The 23,155-nt window shown below is 42.9% G+C and overlaps 1 protein-coding gene across 4 annotated transcripts in view; it reads left to right on the top strand.

The window, feature by feature from the left end:
* The window catches only part of LOC148035365 (uncharacterized), a 244,427-nt gene that overhangs the window by 194,958 nt on the left and 26,314 nt on the right, over nt 1-23,155 (top strand). For all 4 annotated transcript variants that reach the window (XM_087680397.1, XM_087680398.1, XM_087680400.1 and 1 more), the window contains 2 exons: nt 13,177-13,263; nt 13,564-13,635. In XM_087680397.1, the coding sequence (XP_087536523.1) occupies nt 13,177-13,263; nt 13,564-13,635 (159 nt within the window). The remainder of the gene's footprint in view (nt 1-13,176; nt 13,264-13,563; nt 13,636-23,155) is intronic.

Below are 23,155 nucleotides of genomic sequence, written 5' to 3'. Positions count from 1 at the left end.
TTGGGTCAAAGCCAACAAAAAGGATGTGGCTTACATAAAGATGGGTGCCACTGATGACATTTTGACAGACATTAAGGGCTTAGATACTGGTCATGCAATATGGGAGAAATTGCAAACTACCCGTGAGATCACCATACCTCTCAATTAGGTGCATTTAATGCACAAGTTGGCGAATAAGCGACTGGATGAGTCCAAGCCTGCAGCGGAGCACTTGAGTGCATTTATCGGCATTTTAAATCAGCTCAAGGATGCTAATTTGGATTTTGATGATAAGTTGAGGGCGATCTTTCTGATCATGACATTACCTGATTCCGGGGAGACCTTGGTAGTTTCTCTCAGTAATAACCCCAGTCTCTCATATGATGGGGTGAGGGGTTCAATCTTGAATGAAGAAATTAGACATAAGTCTAGTGGAGAAGGCAGCAACTCAGCTTACAATGTTAGAGGCAGGGCTGAAAAGAAAAATGCAAATGCTGGATAGAGAAGCAGAAGCAACAACAAAGGAAAGGAAAAGAGTGATATTACTTGCTATTAGTGTGGTCGGAAGGGCCACAAGAAGCCTGACTGTAGGTACTACAAGAAGGGACAAGAGAGAAAGAAGAATGCAGGAGACAAAAAGAAGAAACAGGATAAGGTAGGTGTATCTGAGGCAGCCAAAGGCAAGGAAAAGGCCAATGTGGCCTCTAGTGTAGTCATAGAAGAGCTCTCGGATGCAAAGGCTGATATACTATGTGCAATAGATTATGATGCCCTTGTATGTCACATGCAGGATATGTAGATTACCAAGGCTGATGTGATTGATGCAATTTTTTCAGTTGATGATGGTGTCACTCAGACTTGGTTTGTAGACTCTGGTGCCTCTTTCCATGTAACTCCTTGCTTGGAGTGTTTTGCTATGTTCAATGCAGGCAGTTATGGAAAAGTATATCTTGCTAATAACCATGCTTGTAGCATTGATGGGATAGGCACCATACACTTGTCTTTGGAAAATGGGCAAGAACTTGTGTTGAAAGATGCCAAATATGTGCCTGTTGGCATCAAGAAGAGTTTACTATCTGTTGGTCACCGTGACTTGCATGGTTACACTACACTATTTGGTGGTGGTTTGTGGAAATTGAAAACGGGTTTCATGCTGATTGCAAAAGGAACCAAGAAGGGTACTTTGTATTGTCTGTACTGTAAAGCTTTGAATGGAAAGTTTCTTGCAGTTGTTGAAATTGGCTGTCATTTGGAGTTGTGGCATAAGAGGTTAGGCCATATAAGCCAGAAAGGACTTGATGTCCTTAGCTCTTTTAAGAGGGTTGATGGAAAAGGCTCTAAACTTGTTTTTTGTAGTGATTGTCAGTTGGGAAGGCAAATGAAAAATTCCTTCTACTCTAGTCTCTCGTAAGTCCAATGCCTTGGACTTGGTGCATTCTGATGTATGTAGTATGCCCATGAAATCGTTGGGTGGTGCTGCATATTTTGTCTCTTTTATTGATAATTGTTCTAGGAAGATTTGGGTTTATCTGTTGAAAAAGAAAAGCGAAGTGTTTGCTGTTTTTAAAACTTTTCATGCATTTGTGACCACTTAGACACGTAGAAAGCTGAAATGCTTGAGAACTGATAATGGGGGTGAGTTCACATCTACTGAGTTTAATTCTTCTTGTGACTTGCATGGAATCAAGAGGGAGCTTACAACTCCTTATAGCCCTTCTTCAAATGGTGTGGTTGAAAGATACAATAGGACTTTATGTGAGAGAGTGCGGTGCATGTTGTCCACTGCTAATCTCCCTCATGAATTTTGGGGAGAGGCACTTAAAACCGCGGTTCACATTTGCACCCGCTCTACAAACAAGTCCTTAAATAATGGCATCCTTGAGGAGGTTTGGTCTGGCAAATCAGCTTATATGACCACTTACGGATATTCGGTTGTGATGCTTGTGTGTATGTTAGAGATGAGCTGAGGAGTAAACTTGATTTGAAATCCACCAAAGGCATTTTCATGGGCTATGGTGATGAGGGTGAATTTGGCTATAGGGCTATGGTGATGAGGGTGAATTCGGCTATAGAGTGTGGTTACCACAACCCAAGAAAATTGTTCGCAGCCGTAATGTTGTGTTTAATGCGGCAAAGTTGCTGAAAAGTACTTTAGCCTCTGATAAAGACATGAAAAATGTCAAATTTCAGAATTTGCAGCCACCTATTCCTTCAAATGATGAGCCTGATGATGCTGTACTAGAGGCTGAAACTGATGATAAGCTGATTATTTTTGAGCTAGATGATGATGGATAGCAAATAGAAGGACAAGGAGGTCATGGACAGCAAGATAGACTTGCTGATTATGAAAATGAAGGTGCTGTACAGCATTAACAGCATGCTGAAAGTAGCTTACAGCAGCCAATTATTGTTGAGAATAACATGCCCCTAGATGTAGACCCAATTCTTGAGAATGTAGATCATTGGGTACGCAGGTCTACACAGTTAAGAAGGCAACCACATAGGTATGACCCCTCTTTGCACTATGTGACGCTTATAGATGAGGGTGAGCCGCTTATATGTAAAGAGGCCAAGTCATGCAAATTCAGCAGTAAGTGGGAGCTAGCTACGTAGGAAAAGATTAAATCTCTGTCTGCTAATGGTACTTCGGATCTTGTGTCGTTGCCCAAAGGAAGAAAGCCTCTTCCTAACAAATGGGTTTAGAAAGTAAAGACAGTTGATGGGAAACTCAAGTACAAGGCAAGACTGGTGCCAAAGGGTATGGACAGAAGGAAGGGATTGACTTCCAAGAGGTCTTCTCACCTGTTGTGAAGATGACCACTCTACGTGTGCTTTTTGCTCTCACTGCTGTATTGGAGTTAGAGCTGTACCAAATGGATGTAAAAACAACTTTCTTGCATGGTGACATTGATGAGGAAATCTACATGAAACAACCCGAGGGTTTTGTAGTTCCTGCAAAAGAGCAGATGGTGTGTAAACTAAAACGTAGCCTATATGGGTTGAAGCAAGCACCACGGCAGTGGTACAAAAAGTTTGACACTTTTATGCTATCTCATGAGTTTACATGCAGCCATGCAGGTCATTGCTTGTACATGAAAAAGGATACAGATGGCAGCCCATCATACTTGTTTTGTATGTGGATGATATGTTGCTAGCTGGGAGAAGAAAGACTAGCTTGGATGTTCTCAGAAATCCGTTGAAATCAGCTTTCTCCATGAAAGATTTGGGGAATGCAGAGCACATTTTGGGCATGAGGATTCGCAGAGATAGAATGCAGAAATTGTTGTTTTTATCTCAAGAAAATTACATTGAAAAGCTATTGGACAGATTTAAGATGGTTGAAGCTAAGCCTTTTTGGGGTACCCTTACCTCCTTACCTTCAGCTTAGTAAAGCCAACAGCCCAAAAGATGACGTGGAAGCAAATGCTATGAAGGGAGTCCCTTATGCATCTTCTTGTGGCTCTTTTATGTATGCTATGGTTGCTAGTCGTCCAGACATTGCTCATGCAGTGAGAGTTTTCAGCAGGTTTATGTCAAATCCTGGCAAAACTTATTGGGAGGCTGTCAAGTGTATTCTTCCATATCTAAAGGGTACACAAAGAAAGTGAATTTACTATGGGCAGGATGCACTTAGTTTGTAGGGTTATTGTGATGCAGACATGGTAGGTAACTTGGACACTCGTAGGGCCACTAGTGGGTATGTCTTTATAGTTGCTAGTGGAGCGGTTTCTTGGTGCTCCAGGTTGCAAAACATTGTAGCACTGAGTACTAGTGAAGCTGAATACATATTAGGTACTGAAGCTTCTAAGGAAGCTGTATGGTTTAGCAGACTTGTAGAGGATCTCGACATGTCTATGAGTACTCCAGTGTTGGGATGTAATGGCCAGAGAGCTGTGTATTTGGCTAAGATAGCCATATATCATTCACAGACAAAGCATATAGATGTGTGATATCACTTTAGTAGATAGATTCTAGAAGATGGTCAAATCACATTGACCAAGATCAAAACATAGGACTACCTTGCAGGTGTTCTCACTAAAAGTCTAAGGAAGGCTTAGCATGAGTATTGCATACGACTAGTGGGAGTTGGTTAAAGGTTCACTTCGGACCTTTGAGTAGAGGTTGTTGGGATGTAAAGGTCGTTTATTTATTAAGCAAGAGCTGAGAACTTCCAAAATGTAAAGATTGTCATTGATAATACTGCGCTCTAGAACAAAGCTTGTATGGGTGGGGTGGATAATATTTGATATCAATAGGGCTAGTCTTAGATAGATTACACTAAAACACTAGTCTATCTTTTGTTGGAACACTTTATGCGAAAGGTTTGGCTCACACCCGTCACGTCGTAAGCTCCCCCCCAGTCACGTCTGATCGCGTTGCCACGTCAGCTCGCCCCCCTATGCCCCGACGGCTCGCGATAGCCTGGCGCCCTGCCTACCCCCCCCGTTTCGTCCCTTCCAACGGATTTGGCCTCCTGTCTCTGCCTACTTCATCCCCTCCGCTTGCCTTGCTGTCTTTGCCTATTCCATCCCTCTCCGCCCACCCACACAGTTCCCCTTCCCCCCTCCTGCCATACTCGCTCTATTGTCCCCCCCCCCCTCCCAATGGATTCGGCCGCCTATCTCCACCTACTCTATCCCCTCCGCTCGCCTTGCTGTCTCCACCTACTCCATCCCCTCCGTCCACCCACACAATTCTCCTCTCCCCCTCCTCTTACTGCAAAAACAGAAGCAATAGCCTTCCCCCCCATGGCCATTGTTCCCCCCCACCCTCCAGTTGCTCCCTCTCTTGTAGCAACTTTCCCCCTCAAGTAGCACCGCAACGTGATTGGTAGTTTTCTCAGAAGTGTCGTGCGATGGTTAACCAAGTTCTCCTAGCAAGGGCCTGGTACATCGCCTCATGTTGGTGCTTCTCCTTATCATTTCTAGTGCAGCTTCACCACCTAGTGCGGAGTTTCCTTTGGTCAAGGTTAGATGGTTCGAGGGACTCTAGGGCCAAGGTGGCGTCGGTGACCATCATATGGCATCGGTCAGAGGGAGGGCTTGGGATCATAGACCCATAGTATCAAAATGGCCCTCTTGGGCAAGCTAGTTGTCTGCGGTCTCACACCAGACGAGCAGACCTAGAAGGTCTTATTGTAGGAGGGTCTCCAAGACTGTAGACCGAGGCTTGGTGGTGAGTGGAGGCCGTCCGTGAGATGGATCTTCACGTTAGCTCAGATTTACCCCCCCTCCCCCCCCCCCCCCCCCCCCCCCAAGATCACATTTGGTACGCAGCTTACTCCGCGTGTGGCAGGGCCTCGTTAAGGCCCTAATCTAGAGTCCCCCAGGCTGCCAGAAGGAGATAGACCGTCAGCCGATGATCTGCAATACCCAGGTCAAAGATCGGGCAGGGGCACAGATCGGCGAGCCCCCCTACATCTAGTGGGCTGGTTGGGAGGCTGGCCCGGCTCATACCATCAGGACATGGCGGGAGGTGTACAGGATGGGGAACGGGGAGGTGCTGCAGCGAGTATCATGCTGTTAGAGAGAAGTGGAGTTGAGGAGAAGAGAGATAGACACAACAATACCTCTGGAGTGGCTTGCTCCTCTGATATGAGAGTCGATAGAGCTCGGGGAGATATGGGCGGCTAGGTTTCCACTAGCAGGCATCCCCCTACATGTGGCAGGTAGAGTGGGCGGCAACCCATAAAGGACTTTCTTCGACGTTCAGGAGGGGGCGCGTTTGGCCCTTGACATAGGGCAGCAGGATGAGGGGATAGCCGCCGTTTCGTGGAGGAGGATTTGGGTGGTGGGCCTTTAGGGAAAGACATGGCGACTGGACCCCTATGTTTTATGGAAGGAGCTGAAGGAGTGGTGCCTTTGGATTTGGAAGGGCAGACCACTTGATGAGTTAGAGTGGGATCTAGGAGACTTGCTATGGCCGACCAGTGCGGTCGCCAAGAAGCCATCCAGGTTCCTGGAGTACACTACCAGGATTGGCAAACACGTACTGATGCAGGAGGATATGGATTGGGCACCGTCATGTAGCAGGCATTGGGCGAAGCACAACATCACGGAGCCGTACCGACGGACCTTCTAGTACTGCCTATGGGATAGCTGGAGACCAAGGAGGGTATTGTATTTCTTATGGCTGGTGGCACATGGAGGCTTGGCGGTGGGAAGTTAGCTTGCCCAGATGCAGAAGGAGGGAGGTTGTGGCACATGGAGGCTTGGCGGTGGGAAGTTAGCTTGACCAGATGAGAAGGAGGGAGGTTGTAAGCGTTGCACACAGCAGCCTTTGGAAACCCCAAAGCACTGCCTTTGGTAATGTGAGGAGGCGCAGCTCGTGTGGAGAGGAGCATGCCACCTCCTTCGCCATACAGCACCCAGCCTTGGATGTATCTCATGGGGAGCTTTCTATTCGCACGCTGAAACTAGCCTTCCTTCTTGGAATGCGTGGTGATAACGTGATTTAAGAGTTAATTACAGCAATAAATAAATGCACATAAAACGAAATACACACTTTACCATAACATTCTTGGATAGTAGACTCCCTGTTGGCTCCAAAATTGGCGCCCCTTGCGGTATTTCTTTAGCTTTCATTCAATTGAAAGGAGTACAACTCGTGATTCTTCAATCTCCTCCTGCTAACCAATTGCTCTTGCCGTCATAAATGACCAGCAAGCCTTTTGGGTCATTTGCCCCTTGATTCACCCAGGACTTCTTCTCCAATTTGACCCTTGGCTGACCAAATGCTGCCCCAAATCTATTCAGAATAGGCTGGCTCCTAAAATCCCTTGATAATCTTCAATTATCAGCTGCTGATTTCAGTCCGTTGAGACTTCAATTTGTGGCACGAATCCCAATGTGGCTACTAAACCCTAATTTCTGCTGTAAATTAGGGTTTACTGTAGAAATTACAGATCAGCCAACCAAAAATGGCTGAAATCTCCTCCAAATGGCTAAGAATTGCTGAGAATGGCTGAGCATAGGTTGAAGGAGATGAGAGAATGCTGTAGAGAGAGAAAATTCAGAGATTTGTCGCGAAGAACTGATCAAAATCAGCTGCTGCCCTGTTGTACCAGCCCCAAACGAATGCACCAACAACAATAGGAGTATCAGAGACTGTGATTTTCAGGAGAAAGTGCTTCAGCAGCAATTGCTAGCTTTCCAAGGTCAAGAATATGCAATCTCCATCACCAAAATGGTCTCCAATGGCTGGGAAATGGCCCCAAAAGCTTGCAACAATAGGGCAACAGCTCTTCCCAATAGCTCCAAAATGAAAAATCGAGATTTTCCTCTCCCTTAAGCCTTATTTAGCCTTTCCTCCACTTGCATGGGACAGTTTTGCCAAGTGGCAGCTTTCTTAATCCATTTTCAGCAAATTTCAGCCATTTAATTAATTTTTAGAATTCATTAATTCTAAAAATCAATTCAGTCCTTAATCCATGCACAGGCAATTGACCTTGCCCATCCAAAAATCAATTGGCTCGGCCATTTGCAACCCAAAGTTGTCACATGCATTAATTGATCCTTGGACAAGCATTAATCCATTAATTAATGCCTAGTCCCTAGTGCCACCATTGACACTTAATGGCCAATTAATGGTCCTAGGGGCAAGCTGACACCAAAATTCATCTAGAATCTAACAAGTGTAACTTGTTACAACTTTTGCCTCTTACACCCATCTTTTTCACAGGGTCATTGGGCCTTCAACTATAAAAAAGTAGCTTGCACCTCACATGTGCAACACATGTGCATCTTTTAATTGCACATTTGATTAATCTTTTAATCAAATGTCAATTAAACATAAGCAAAGCATCAAATTTTCACGTCCTTGTGACAGACCATCCCCTTGAAATCCTTGCAATTGTCCTCGATTGCACTGTAATGTGTCAAAGCAAACAATATTGCACTAGAATTTTCAGAAGGCATCATAGTCAACACAACATTGGCCACTGTTGGCTAACTATCTCATATGCCCACCATTTGCTGAAAATTTCCAGCTAGCATAAACATAGGATAAAGCTCAACAATAGTTCCGAACTGTTGCTAGAAACTTGTCGTCGGATGCATCCCAAACTCTTGTTTCTCAACAGTGCTGACTAAACAACCATAGTAAAGCATAAACCGAGCTGAAACCATGGCTGAATTGCCAATGGCATTCAATACACATGCTGCTGTCCATAGAACTAGCTGGATACCATTGAAACTGATGATCATACAGTGAAAACTAGCACTCGATAATCAATCTCTCATGATCATAACTTGATGCAAATGTACAGTTTCAGAGCTGCAGTGAAAACCATACCCATTTGCATACATAGCACAACGACTAGTACATTGAATAGTGACCTTATGGTAGACATAATGTCAGCATAGTACCTTGGATGCATGCTGACTACATCGGAGATCCACTATACACGAGAGCAATCCATTCCTGGAGGAGTGGAAGTGCTACCTCCCCCTTGAGTATCAGGTGGTACTCTAGACCCTTGCCCTGCTGAACCTGAAAGAGCGCGATCCAAAATCGGCTCTAACTGAAAGGCATCAAGGTAAAGTTGCAACAACTGAGGATGGTTTGCCAAGTCATCCTCTTCCATCCATTTAGCATCCATTGGTGAATAGTTGTGAAACTCCACCCAATAGCTTATGGAAGCTTTACCTTTGACCTTTTCTCTTTATGTGCCAAAATCTGCTAAGATACCGATATCTTATTCAACTCCTCTACATTGGACTGAATTTCAGCAGATACATCCTTATGCACATCAATATAAAAAGGCCTCAATAAGCTCACATGAAAGGCATAGTGTATCCGCTAGTGTAGAGGCAATTTCCATGATAGCCAGCATTAAACGGAGCATTTGCACGACCAGCACTTATTCCTTTAGCCCCAAAAGCACGACGGAGTACCAATGCTTGCCCATATGCGTGATTTTGCACACCAGGCATCATATCGATGCCGCCATACATCGGATTATGCATTCCATCAGCCATACCTGAGTACATTGGGTTATGCAAGCCATGCATTGGTTGCTGAAAATTATGGGGAGGTGTGCCATACATTCCTACATTCGGTCACACACCCACCATAGCATGAAAAATTGTGCTACCACCAAAGTAAGCTGGCTGCCCCAAATTCTCATGCAAACCTTGCTGTCCAAAAACCATAGCATTTACATCATGAACTTGCATATGCATTTCTTGCCCAATTGGCACCAACTGCTTTTGACCATGAGCATCTTTAGGAGCATCTTGAGAAGGCTTTGGCTTGTTCTTTGCTGCATCTGAATGTCCCAAAGTTCTAGAAGAGGATTTTCTCTTCTTGCCCTTCTTGTCCTTCGTAGGAGTGCTCAAAAACCGAGTAAACTGAGGATCTTTTGCCAATTCAGCAAATATATTGGCTACTGCCCTTCTTCGATTCTTGAATGCATCATCCAATTCCATTTCCCCTTGCTGATCATCATCATCTTTCTGCATTGAGGGTCCAACATTGTGGCCTTCAACCACATTTTCAGCATGCTGTCCATGATTTGTGCCTTGTCCAAGATCAGGCATTGCATTTCCTTCTTTCCCATGTGAATGTCCATCATGAGAGGCATCATTATTGCTTGATTGCATCCCACTGTATGAAGACATCTTTCTGTAATTTCTCAGCTAAGCACAAAGAATAGCACTAGGACAAAGCTTTGACTTGCAATCAGGTGCCTCGGGCCCACCAAATCAAGAGATTTGATGTATCCCGGTAATGGAACAATGAAACCAGCCTTCCTTCTTGGAATGGGTGGTGATAACCTGATTTAAGAATTAATTACAGCAATAAATAAATGCACATAAAATGAAATACACACTTTACCATAACATTCTTGGATAGTGGACTCCTTGTTGGCCCCAAAATTGGCGCCCCTTGCGGTATTTCTTTAGCTTTCATTCAATTGGAAGGAGTACAACTCGAGATTCTTCAATCTCCTCCTGCTAACCAATTGCTCTTGCTGTCATAAATGACCAGCAAGCCTTTTGGGTCATTTGCCCCTTAGAGTCACCCAGGACTTCTTCTCCAATTTGACCCTTGGCTGGCCAAATGCTGCCCCAAATCAATTCGGGATGGGCTGGCTCTTGAAATCCCTTGATAATCTTCAATTATCAGCTGCTGATTTCAGTCCCTTGAGCCTCCAATCTCTGGCACGAATCCCAAGGTGGTTGCTAAACCCTAATTTCTACTGTAAATTAGGGTTTACTGCAGAAATTACAGATCGGCTGACCAAAAATAGCTGAAATCTCCTCCAAATGGCTAAGAATTTCTGAGAATGGCTGAGCATAGGCTGAAGGAGATGAGAGAATGCTGTAGAGAGAGAAAATTTTGAGATTTGTCGCGAAGAACTGATCAAAATCAGCTGCTGCCCTGCTGTACCAGCCCCAAACAGATGCACCAACAACAATAGGAGCATCAAAGACTGTGATCTTTAGGATAAAGTGCTTCAGCAGCAATTGTGAGCTTCCCAAGGTCAAGAATATGCAGCCTCCATCACCAAAATGGTCTCCAATGGCTGGGAAATGGCCCCAAAAGCTTGCAACAACAGGGCAACACCTTTTCCCAATAGCTCCAAAATGAAAAAACGAGATTTTTCTCTCCCTTAAGCCTTATTTAGCCTTTCCCCCACTTGCATGGGAAGGTTTTGCCAAGTGGCAGCTTATTTAATCCATTTTCAGCAATTTTCAGCCATTTAATTAATTTTCAGAATTAATTAATTTTGAAAATTAATTCAGCTCTTAATCCATGTCTAAAAATTTGACCTTGCGTGTCCAAAAATTAATTGGCTAGGCCATTTGCAACCCAAAGTGGTCCCATGTATTAATTGACCCTTGGACAAGCATTAATCTATTAATTAATGCCTAGTCCCTAGTGTCACCACTGACACTTAATGGCCAATTAATGGTCCTAGGGGCAAACTGACACCAAAATTCACCTAGAATCTAACAAGTGTAACTTGTTACAACTTTTGCCTTTGACACCCATCTTTTTCACAAGGTCCTTGGGTCTTCAACTATAAAAAAGTAGCTTGCGCCTCACATGTGCATCTTTTAATTGCACATTTGATCCTTTAATCAAATGTCAATTAAACATAAGCAAAGCATCAAATTTCCACGTCCTCGTGACACACGTAGTCACCCTAGGCCGTCACCTTCTGTATGAGGCCGCGATGCAGAATACTATATTCATTATCGAGGCAGGGTCGTGCACAATGGTCGGTTTGGAGCCTCTATCCATCCGCCAAGTACTGGAGCCCACAAGAGACCGCTCAGAGGTATGGGCGATCATAGGAAGTCTTACTCGATGGCATATGTGGAAGGCGCGGTGTCAAGAGGCTTTTGGCGGAGAGAGACTTTCAGTACAGGCGACCTTAGCGAAGCTCTAGACCTCCATCATCCACTTCCTCCGCAGCCGATGGGACGAGGTGCAGGGCGAGTCCGGGGCTCGTCAGGAGCTCCGTTGTCATTTCATGCGCACTTGGGGCGACCAGGACCTGTTCATCGTGATGTAGGCAGGCAGCCCTAGTTGCCGATATATCCAAAACCATCCTCCCCCGCCCCCCCCCCCCCCCCCCGCGACCACCTTGAGAGGCTTGTATACATGATGTAGTTGTGACTTTGCATCAGCTCCAGCTAGTCTGTTTAGCATGAGCACCCCATTGTAATCTGTTTTTTTGAGTAATATAGTTGGCCACATTTTACTTGCAAAATAAAATAAGTCTCAGATATATCGCCTTTGCAAGGACCTGTAGGCAATTCCAAGCAAAGTGATCAGCTTGCATTTTGTGATCTCTAGTTTGTCTTCACATCCTTTGGGAATGAGGTGAATCAGTCCCTTGTAAAGTCTCTCTAGCAAAGCCCCTGATGCCATAATCTCTAGGATAGCTGATGTGAGACCTGCAATAAGATATTAGTAGCTTAAAAAGAGGGACTTATCTAGTCTATCTTCTCTTGGACAGTTGCTTGAGGGTAGTGCAAGAAGTGCCTTCTCTAGCTCCTCCTTTGTAAAACCACAAATCACAATACTAGAGGCTTGTCTTGTCTAGGTCCACTGCTCCTCAGAACATCGGAATTTCCTCTTAGTTGAGAGGCTGTGTTCTTGCAACATGAGAAAATCAATTGATCGTCCCACGAATGCTATGCGCATATCATGTCTCATGAGAGTCTGGCCATGTCTGAAAGGTTGTCCTTTGAAGCCTCCTACATTCCATGGGAGTAACTCTTGAGGTGTGCTAAGCCTCTGAGACTGGTGTGCTAAGCCTCTCTGTGCTGCTCCCTAGCATACACCCTCTTGAGTGTCCTCTCCATTAGCTCTGCTGCAACATGTAATGGGGGAAAGTCATCAAAATATGCATCTGAGTCCTTCATCTTGTGCTCACTCTCCTAGTCTCGTCAAGTATCCTCATTTGCTGGGTGTCCTGGACCTATGATGGGATCAACTCCGAGGCTCTGCTTGGTGACCAAAGAGTCCAGGAGATGGTGATGCATTGGCAGCCTGCTACATCTCCTGGGGGACTGCTGGTTGCACTGCCTCTGAAAGGTTGACTGTGTCACCACTATCCGAGGGGGTACTGCTATCTAGGGCCATGGAATTTTTGGCTGCTTGGTGATCAAGGAAGCGTCTGTGGAGGCCATATGAGGCTAAGGTGGCACTGCATGGGTTGCTGCTCTGAGGTCTCTGACCACTGGCCACCATCCCTCCACCTCTCTCTGCAGCTCTAGGCCTCTTTGATCTGCCCCTTCTCCAATTTGTCCCTGCTACCCTGGGGAATGAGATGAATGAATTCCTTGGATAGGCTCTTTCGTAGTCTCCTAATACCATAATCTTCAACAAAGCTGCGGTAAGACCTGTACTGATTAGATCCCAAGAGCTCAAGACAAAGGGCTTGTCCATCCATCATCTCTTGGACTTGGTTTCTGTTATTTTTCCCCGTTACTCTGGATTATCAATTTTGATTTGCTTTACTATGAAGTTCATTTAAGGAGGAGTTTTTAGTAGCTTTAGATTCTTTGGTTACAGTGAAAAGTATGAGAAAGATTGAGTTTTATCAACAAATACAAGTTTGGTATTTGTTTAAGTGCTTAGTGTTTTCATGACAATGGTCCTGCATATAAGGGTCGCTATTTCAGCTTGAGTTGTGTTACCTTACCGAACCCTGATGTCTCATGTTTTGTTCTCTTGCAGTCTGTTTGGAATGCCCTTTCAAGCAGGGCTCACGAACCTGAACTACCAAGGCCAGAAATCCTTCGTGTTCGTGAAACTGTGTTGGAGGTGTTCACTTCAAGCTATACTTCTAATTTCATGGCTATTAGCTCAATTATAGCAGGGACCTTTGTTGGTCAAAAGAAATTAACATTTATTTTGGAGTTTTCATGTATAGAAAGTTTCGTGCCACAAAACTTCAGGATTGCTAGTTTCGTTCCAATCTTTAAAGGTCACATTGTTGTGTCCAGTGTTACTGCACACCGTCATTTCATGGGTGCTCTACCAAAAAATAATAACATCCATGTATTAGTGTGCCAAATGTACATTATGTCTGGTTTGTTAATTTATCAGCTTTCTTGTTCCCAGGTTCTATCAAGATTGCATGCTGCTCGTACAATGGAGGATAACTTCATGGATGCTGCTTTAAGCAAAGCAAAGGTGATATACTGTTTAGATTTCACATAATTTGGAAAGTATGGACTATGTCTCCACTTTAAAGAGCTCATTGACATGAGTGGTTGGGCTTGGGTTGATGCACCACTTCCTTTCGCAGTGCGCAACTACTCGATCCTCTGTTTAGAGCATCCTGTGAACTCTGCCTGATCCAAGTCTTTCTCTAAATGTGACCATCCTCCTCCATGCAAGAGTTCAACTCCTGTCTCTGCTAGTCTCAATGACCCTTGGAAGGAAGTTCCCTTTGGAAAAGAGGCCAATCCAAGTTTGAGAAGTGGCTGTATCAGGCCTCCACTCATCCCTTCCTCTGACAGGATCTCTATCATAACTATGGCAGAGATCATAACTATGGCACCTGTGAAGCCATGTAGTTTTTGCCTTCAGATCTTTTGGCGTAACTCCTCAAATGCAAATTAATCTCCCACTGAAAAAGCAACCTGCATAGAGAGCCTACCCCAGGATAGATAAGTCATCTGTCCAAGAGAGTGAACGATTCTGATTGCAGATAGTGACTGAAGACAAGCACTGCCTCCTTTTCTCTTCAACTGTGATTGGTGGTAGCTGATTTAGGCCTGAATATACAGATCTCTTGTCTCTGACAGCGGCACCTGCAAATCTAACCTCAAAACTGCTGCATAAGCCTCTGGTCCTGATAAGTTAAAAGATCCAATTAAAACTAGGCTGCCATGGTTCTCCATAATACATATGTAGGTGTAGCAGGCTGAAGCCTTCAAAGCAAGAGTTTCTTGCACAGCTTTGTGCTTTGAAGGAGGCCCCTTACAATGAGCCTAACCAATGAGCTAGTACTCTTGCAAAATGGATCGTTGATCCCCAGGCCTCCTATGGATCTATGCTCAATAATAGCATCCCATGTCACCTTTGCCCTAGCTGAGCTCCCATCCCTTCTTGACCAAATAAAGTGCCTATTGAGGCACTTCACATGCATAGTTGTAAAGAAACCCATTTCATAAGGTTAGGGAACTCATTTCATACCTAGGCATTTCATAATCGTATCAAACTGCTATTTTAAACTTTTACAAAGGCCATACCCTAAAAATCTTGGGACTTTTGTAATCATCGTTTATCATGATTTTATTTAACATGTTGACATGGGTATTGGCATTAATTGTCAGAGTTTTGTTTTGAGTTGTTATCCCTGATGATTGTATATATTAATGACTAGTTTTACAACTAAAGTTGATGTTGGGTATGGATAGTGGACCATGATGCAAATATTGATGCTATATTGAATATTCATTTGCATTCTATAGAATAACGAATAATGTCACATGCGCCATATAGTATATGTATATAACACTTTCATCCTTTTTTTCATCTTGAATGAAACCCGTTTCTAACATTTTACAAAAATCCTATGAAACCTGTTTCATACCTTTGATTTCAAAAACCCTTGGCAACTATGTTCACATGGGCAATGCATGACCTCAAGAATGCCCGATAGAAACTGATGTACAATATGGTCATGAGGAGAACTTGGTTGGTACCACCACTCTTCTTGGTAATGAAAGCCTCGTGGAGCTCCAATGAAGGAGCTTCTATTTGATGATTAAGAGAAGAGGTGCTAAATTGTGCTTTGTTAGTGCCCACAAGGCATCCAAGGTATCTCATTGTAGTCTCACACCAAACCTAGGTGAAAACCCCACGGGTCGTTGATCTAGCTACCTAGTGTCACATATTGAGAAACCTACAACTATTGCCAACTAATTAAAGCACTTGATGCTTTGTTGAATGTCTCTCTGGCTGCTACAAAGGCTCTAAAGTTGCCTCATCCCCATGTATATAAACTATTCTGTCATGTGCACACTCCTCATTAAGGAGCTTCTGGAACTTGAGGATGGGCTACCCAAGTGTAATACCAATAAATATATCTAGCAAGAATGAGTTCATGGACTCTGCCATAAATAGAAACATGAAGGGGGATTAGCAGGCATTCGTATCTCACTAATCTTTGGATATTGAATCTCTCTCATAGCCCTGTTGACAAGGACATGGTTATGTGCTGACGAGTATAAGCTTGCAACTCCTCTCACCCACTCCTCTAGAAATGCGATTCTAAGCTTGATGCCCTCCAAGTCATCCTAATCCCTGGGATCATACACCTATTGTCACTAGGTGGTGATACTTTTTGCAATTGCTTTCTTTATTTACTTATATAAATATTATTTTTTCTTTAGTTGCTGTTGCTTTATAACCCCTGTGTTCTCTTTGATTAAGCCGAGATCTTTGCATGGCCAGAAGAGGCAGCCATTGGAACAAATTGGACTAATGGTTTGTTCCATATTGAATGGGCATTGAAGAATAGAATGCTAGTGGTTTGGGAGTATGTGCTTAGCAATGAAGATGGTGCAGGAGGACAATGAGTTTGGCTAAGACACAAGATACACATGTGAGAATGCTCATGGAATAAAAGTCACTGTAATTGAGTCACATTACACTTTTTGATGTGGTTGCAATGATAAAAGTTGCTCAGAACAACTTGAGGAATGCAAAGGTCACTATCCCTAAAATTTAGGGAGTCACTATTTTTGGACCCCAGAATCTGTTCGTGTCATTATCTTCGTTTTTGCACGAGGATTAATTCAGTGGACTATGCCGAGGTCAAATTTTGCACCGATCATGGAGAATTTTAGACTGGAAGGTTTAAATGGGAAATTTGTTACATGTATGCCATGTGGCACAAATTCCCGAGAGAGAGAGAGAGAGAGAGAGAGAGAGAGAGAGAGAGAGAGAGAGAGCATTAAAAAAAACGTAATAGGCATGAGGGGCAGATCTGAGAATGAAGTTCCAGGAGCTTGTAAAGAATCCTTGGATGCAAAAATTTTTGAAGTCACATACCTGAGGATTCTCAGGTTGAGGCATCGCATCATACCATGGAGCGCTAAAAAAGGCAAACCAAGTGTATGAGCATGTGGAAAAGACACCAAACATGGAGACAGGTCCAATGCAACAAGAAGCACAAGCAAAGGATCAGGGAGTGAACGGTCAAGGTAGTTGTGCACAAGTGGCACATCAAACTATTCCTCCTCAGTTTGCTACTTATCTTGGTTACCTTGGTGGTGGGTCAGTTTTTCAAGCAATGGATGGATTACCCACTGGTTATCAGGGATACTTGCCTAGAGGGCCACCAGGAATGATGCCTATTGAGACAGTGAATCCACTTTATGGTAATATTGGTTTATAGCCCGGCTATCAGACTTTGCAGAGTCCTTATTTGATGCTTAGAGTATTAAATGCAGCGGCTGGTTTTTTTCAGCCTAGTGGGCATATGGCAGCTAAGACAGGTGAAATTAATGCTAATAATGCGCCTAAGGAACTCCCCTTTTTACAGCCACCTGTCAATGCAGATTGATGCAACCTACACTGGAGGGAATTTTACTGAGACTTCTAAGGTGCGGAAGGTTGCAACTTTTTTCAAAGGTAATGCTTTGCAATGGTGGAACATATTGTTGATGCAAGGATATGCACCTGCCAATTGGGTCCATTTTAAACAGTTGTTTGCAGCCTCATGGTTAACTAACACGTTTGAAGTAGATGTCATGACTGCATGGCATAAATTGGACGCAAAAATTTGTGCGGATTTAGAAGAGTACAATAAGAAATTTTAGGAAGCACTTTTGCCCATGAGTTCTTATAGGATAGTGGCTCTGTCAGAACAAATTGAAAAGTACTGTTGCGGTTTACCTGAAGCCATGACTGATTATTGTACCAAGACTAGGGTTACAAATATCGTACAGTTAATTGAAAATGCTGGTGTGGCAAATGCATTGTTGAAAGGAAAAGCTGATAGCTTTAAAGGCACTGAAAAGAAGGATTCTCAGTTTAAGCAGGATCGTGGCAAGAAGAAGAAGCAATTTCCAGAAAAGACTAGCTTTACAAAGAAGTCTTTTTGGAAGAAAATATTTCAGCAGCAACCTCAAACTTCTTTTAAATAGGGTAAAGGACAGAAGAGGCCACTTTTTGGCAAATCATTTGAAGAAAGATAGGCTTTAATGATGGCTGGGAAATGCTTAATATGTGAACAAAAAGGCCATATTACTTCTAAGTGTCCACAGCAATCTTCTAAAGATGCGGAGAATAAAGATGCGCCCAGTAAAAAGAAGCTCAGCATTGGCTTAGTACTTGATATGGTGGGAGATCAATCAGTTGATGATGCTACAGAATTGTGCAGAGCTTGGGGAAAGATCAAAGATTCCACAGTACTTATTTTCTTTGATCCTAGAGCTGGTGCAAACTTTCTCTCACTGGCATTGGCCCTAAGCTAGGTATATGTCTCGAGGAAACGGGACCAGTTGGACAGGTTGACTTGGCATGCCCAGGATATACTGAACCTGTCACCCCCATTCTTGGCAAACTCCGTATACACATTTAGAGCTATGCGGACACAGAGGAGTTCCATATTATGGCTTTAGAGGGATGTGATGTTCTGTTGGGTATTCCATGGTGCCACATGAAGGATGCTATCTTGGATACTCACAATAGAACGATTACTCTTGTACATAGGGGCAAGATTCATGTGTTAGATGTGAAGCTTAAAGGAGAGTCTGTCCCAATTGTTTCTGCTTATGCAATTATTTCTGTAATGAAAAATCATATTTCTGTGTACTTGGTTTTTGCAAAGCAAGTTAATGAAGTTGACGGTAATGTGTCTGTACTAGATGAAAGTAGAAGGGCTTTCTTGGATAAATTCAGTGACTGTTTCTCAAATTCATTACCAGGAGGGTTACCCTCTGAGAGGCAGGAATATCATATCATAGATCTTATTCGAGGAACTAGTCTTGCCCAATAGGCCACCATATAGGGTCAGTGCAGCGCAGCAGAAAGAGATTATGATACAGGTTAATGAGCTTTTAGAGAAGAGACTAATTCAGCGTAGTAGTTCTCCGTTTTGCTCACCTGTGTTGCTCGTTCAGAAAAAGGATGGCCTTGAATAAGAACATGAGCAAGAATAGGTTTCCGATTCCGAGGATAGATGACATTCTTGATCGATTACAGGGAGCAAGAATGCTTAGCAGGATAGATTTGAAAAGTGGATACCATCAGATCAGAATGAGACCAGAGGATATCCATAAGACAGCTTTTAGAATGGCATTTGGTCTCTATGAATTTTTAGTCATGCCGTTTGGGTTGACCAATGCTCCTGCCATGTTTAACAAGATGATGGATAGAATTTTCCGCCCTTATCGATGTTTCTTTGGCACATTCTTTGATGATATGATTATCTTCTCAAAGAATGAAGAGGAGCATAGAAAACACTTAGTTACAATCTATAATGAGCTTAAGCATAACGGATTGCTCATTAATGGTAAGAAAAGTGAAATTTTTTTGGAAGAGATTCACTTCCTTGGACACATAGTTTCTAAAGATGGTGTGAGATGGATCCCGCAAAGATAGAAGCGATTGTCTATAAGCCAGACTCGAAAACCGTTCATGATGTTTGGAGTTTCCTTGGCTCATGCTCTTACTACAGAAGATTTGTAAGACACTTTGCAGAGATTGCTTCTCCTTTACATGTGCTTGAAAAGAAGGATGTCAAATGGCAATGGACTGACAAAGAGAAATCAACATTTAGATGTTTAAAGGGGAAAATGACTATAGATCTAGTACTTATTTTGCCAGATTTGTCTAAGCCATTCGTAGTGCAGTGTGATGCATGTGGAAATAGCACTGGTGCTATATTAATGCAGAATGCTCAAGTTGTGGCATACGAGAGTAGAGTACTTTCTGTCATTAAAATGACTTACCAAATTTATGAGAAAGATTATTGGCTGTGATCCATGCACTCTCTAGTTGGAAGCACTATTTGCTCGGTGCTAACTGTGTAGTGCAAACGGATCATCAAACACTTAGATACTTTCTCACACAGGCTAAATTGTCAAAGAAACACATGCATTGGGCAAATTTCCTATCTATGCTTCATTTTCATATAGTGCATGTGGAAGGGGAAAATAATGAAGTTGCAGATGCTTTATCTCGCAAACCACAAGTGTCAACTATTTCAAGTTCTTATCACAATGAATTGGATGATATGAAAGAGTAGTATGCTGATGATGAAGATCTCTCTGAAATCTATGAATAGTTGATCAATGCCCAACATCATGATCATTATGTGTTCAAAGAAGGCTTTATCATGATGCATGGAAGACTATGCGTTACAAAACAGCTAAGACCAAAAGTTTTATTAGAAAGTCATGCTCCACCGTATGTAGAACATCGTGGTATTGATGCTACAATCAAAGCAGTAGAGACTTTCTTCTATTGGCCAGCCTTGAGATCTAATGTTGATGCATATGTCAGATCTTGCCTTATATGCCAAAAGGTCAAAGTTGATAGACTGAAGGCACTAGGGTTATTGCAACCATTGCCTATTCCAAAAAGGCCATGGGAAAGTATTGCCATGGATTTCATTTTTTATCTTCCAAGAACTTCTTCAAGGAATGATGGAATCTGGACATTTCATTCCTATAAGGAAAAAGTTAAGTTAGAACACATGGTAAAGATATTTATGCATAATATCTTCAAGTACAATGGAATGCCACTGTCAATTGTCAGTGATAGAGGCCTAAGAACGACTAGCTTGTTTTGGAAAGCATTGTTTGAAAACACAGGCATTACACTGAAATTTTCATCTTCTTTTCATCCACAAACTGATGGACAATTTGAAGAAGCAAATTTGATTGTTTTAGATCTACTGAAGTGTTATGTTTCAAACCATAAGACTTCTTGGAAACACTACTTGCCTTGGTTGAGTATGCATACAATAATACAGTGCATTCATCTATTGGCAAAGCACCTTCTGAGATTGTGAAAGGTGGAAAGAAATTGCCTCCCATTTTGCAGACAAAAGATAACATTTTTGAAGCAGATCATTATGTAAAAGATTGGGAAGAAGCATATAAAAAGGCCAAGTATGCCTAAGAAAAGTCACAAGCTAAACTTAAAAGACCTGCTGATAGTCATTATCGGAAACTCTTGTTCAACATGGCCCGCCAGCTGCTGCACACCCCGCTAGTGTTGTTGTGCAGTTCGTCACCTCTCGTGCCTCGCCAGACGTCCCGTCAAACACGTCCTTTGTGCCACACGCCAGTCGTAGCGCTCGTAAACAGTCGCTAGTCGCTACGCCCGTCAACCGACACCAGCTTAGTCCGATTGAAGCACCCGTCTAAAGCGACGCCTGTACTTGTGACTGTACCCGCCTGACACATGCCTTACATATTTGCGCCAGTCAACCCGTGATTGTGGTAAATTTTTTTTAATTTTTTAATTCCAGCATAGATTTCTAGAAGTAGAGGTTCCTACCCAGCAAGCACAGCATACAGAAAGGTGTTTGGGACACATTGGATGCAAAATTTTTTGGTACATTCATAAAATTTTTTGGACTTTCATGTTTACTTAAGACATTGGCACACGCACTGCAATTGCAGTCACAAAAAGACTGTTTTGAACAAATTTGAGGCAAGAAATTTCGGGATTTTGTTGGTAAAGTATTGCTGAACATTGATTGCACGTTGGATTGCGTGCATTACAGACAATTTTGACAAAGTGCACCTTTGTACAATAATTGCAGAAAGTTATTTCTTGCAATTTTCGGAAATTTTCAGATTTCCAATTTGGTCCCACTTCGACATAGCTCTTTTGGATTTTTTTGGTAATTGATAATCATGGCAAATGAAGGAGATGTCTTCACCTATGTATCCAAGGAGGATAAATTGGATGGAAATAACTATTCACTTTGGTCCTTCATGATGAAGAATGTACTTGTGGCCAAAAATCTTCAAGATTTTGTTAGTGGAAAAGAAGCTCGACCTGGAGTTGTGGCTCCAGCTACTCCTCCTCCAGAAGGACGTGCACAACGGGTACCTCAGCCTACTCCACTTCAGCCACTTCCATAAAGATCAACAGCTCAAAAAGCACGGGATACACGGTATGGATAGGCTTTGTCGCTGATTGCATTGGTAGTTTAGCGGTCAATCATCCCCCACATTCGTTCAGTAGCTTCTTCATGAGAACGTTGCCTAACTTTGGAGCAGATGTTTGCAGACAAGAATGAGACTTGCATCTCTTTCTTAAAGAAAGAGCTAGAGACATTGAAAATTGATGAAGGTGATTTTATTCAGGATCACTTGAACAAAATTCAGGACTTGTGAGAGCAACTCATGAATGTTGATGAGTACTATTCGGATCCAGAGATGATATCTACCACCTTAAACTCATCACCTCCTTCGTACTTGGCTTTTCATACGGCCTTAAACCTCACCATGAGGATTGCCGCACATCCAAGCACTTTCCTTCAGCTAGCGAGTTTGCTTCTAGAGAAGAGCAAACAAGAAGAAATAGTGGTGTGGATGCTATAGCCTCTGAGCAAGCTTTTATGGCTAGACGAAAGGGCAAAGGCAGCCGAGTGAAAAATCCTTCGTAGGGTTCTGGAACTTTTGGCACATCACAGGCAAGTAAAAAACAAGGGGACACGCAAGTCAAAAAGAGCAAATACCATTATTGCAAAAAGCCAGGCCACTACATTACTGAGTGGAGAGAAGCTAGGAATGTCTGTTACTGATGCTCCTTCTACTGCTACCGTGTCCGCGTCCTTTGTTGCAGATAGGGACTATTGTTTCTACACATGCAGTTATGACAATTCTTGGGCTGATCAAGCATTTAGCTCTACTCAAGATGGAGACACTTCGTTTTTTGACAGTGGTGCTTCTAGGCATATTACATCTCGCAAAGATTTATTTGCTTCTGTTAGTGTAGCTCCAATTGGCAAATCTGTACAGTGTGCCAACAATGCATCATACCCTGTTCGAGGTATTGGGGAGATTGTGCTCACAGCCGTTGATGGCTCTATTCTATGCCTACAGGATGCTTTATTTGTTGTGGATTCCAGGTCACATTTGATGATGACAGATGCATGGTGGGAGACAAAGAACACATGATTTTGGTCTTAACATGTACTTTATGTCATGGGTTATACGAGTTGGATGCTCTTTCAGTTGATCAGTCAGCGTATTTGATATTCACTCTTACTCCAGCTATGATATAGGCAGAGTTATGGCATGCTAGGATGGGGCATGTGAACTTTGGCAGCTTGATGCTCTTGCAGCGTACGCAGATGCTAGATGGATTACCTCTACTGGAGAAACCTCTTGAGCACTTGTGCGAAGGAGGTATTTTGTGGAAAATGCATCGTTCTTCATTTCCCTGTGATGTTGCTTTTAGAGCAATATGCAATTGTAGTTAGAGGTTGTTGTTAGTGCATTCAGATGTATGTGGACCTATGCAGGTAAAGTCATTGGGAGGATGTTACTATTTTGTGACTTTTATTGATGACTTTACTCGCTTTTGTTGGGTTTACTCTTTGGTCAAAAAGCCAGAAGTGTATGATGCATTATTGGCTTTTATTGGACTTGTTGAAAACCAGTCTGGTTGTAAAATTAAGACTCTCTGTCAGATCGAGGGGGGGAATATATGTCCATCAATACAATACTGC

The sequence above is a fragment of the Lygodium microphyllum genome, chromosome 6, assembly GCF_053477565.2.
Source record: "Lygodium microphyllum isolate KBCC chromosome 6, Lygodium_microphyllum_v1.1.10, whole genome shotgun sequence".
Lineage (NCBI taxonomy): Eukaryota > Viridiplantae > Streptophyta > Polypodiopsida > Schizaeales > Lygodiaceae > Lygodium > Lygodium microphyllum.
The sequence above is the reverse complement of the archived record's forward strand: the minus strand, read 5'-3'. Positions and strand labels throughout refer to the sequence as shown.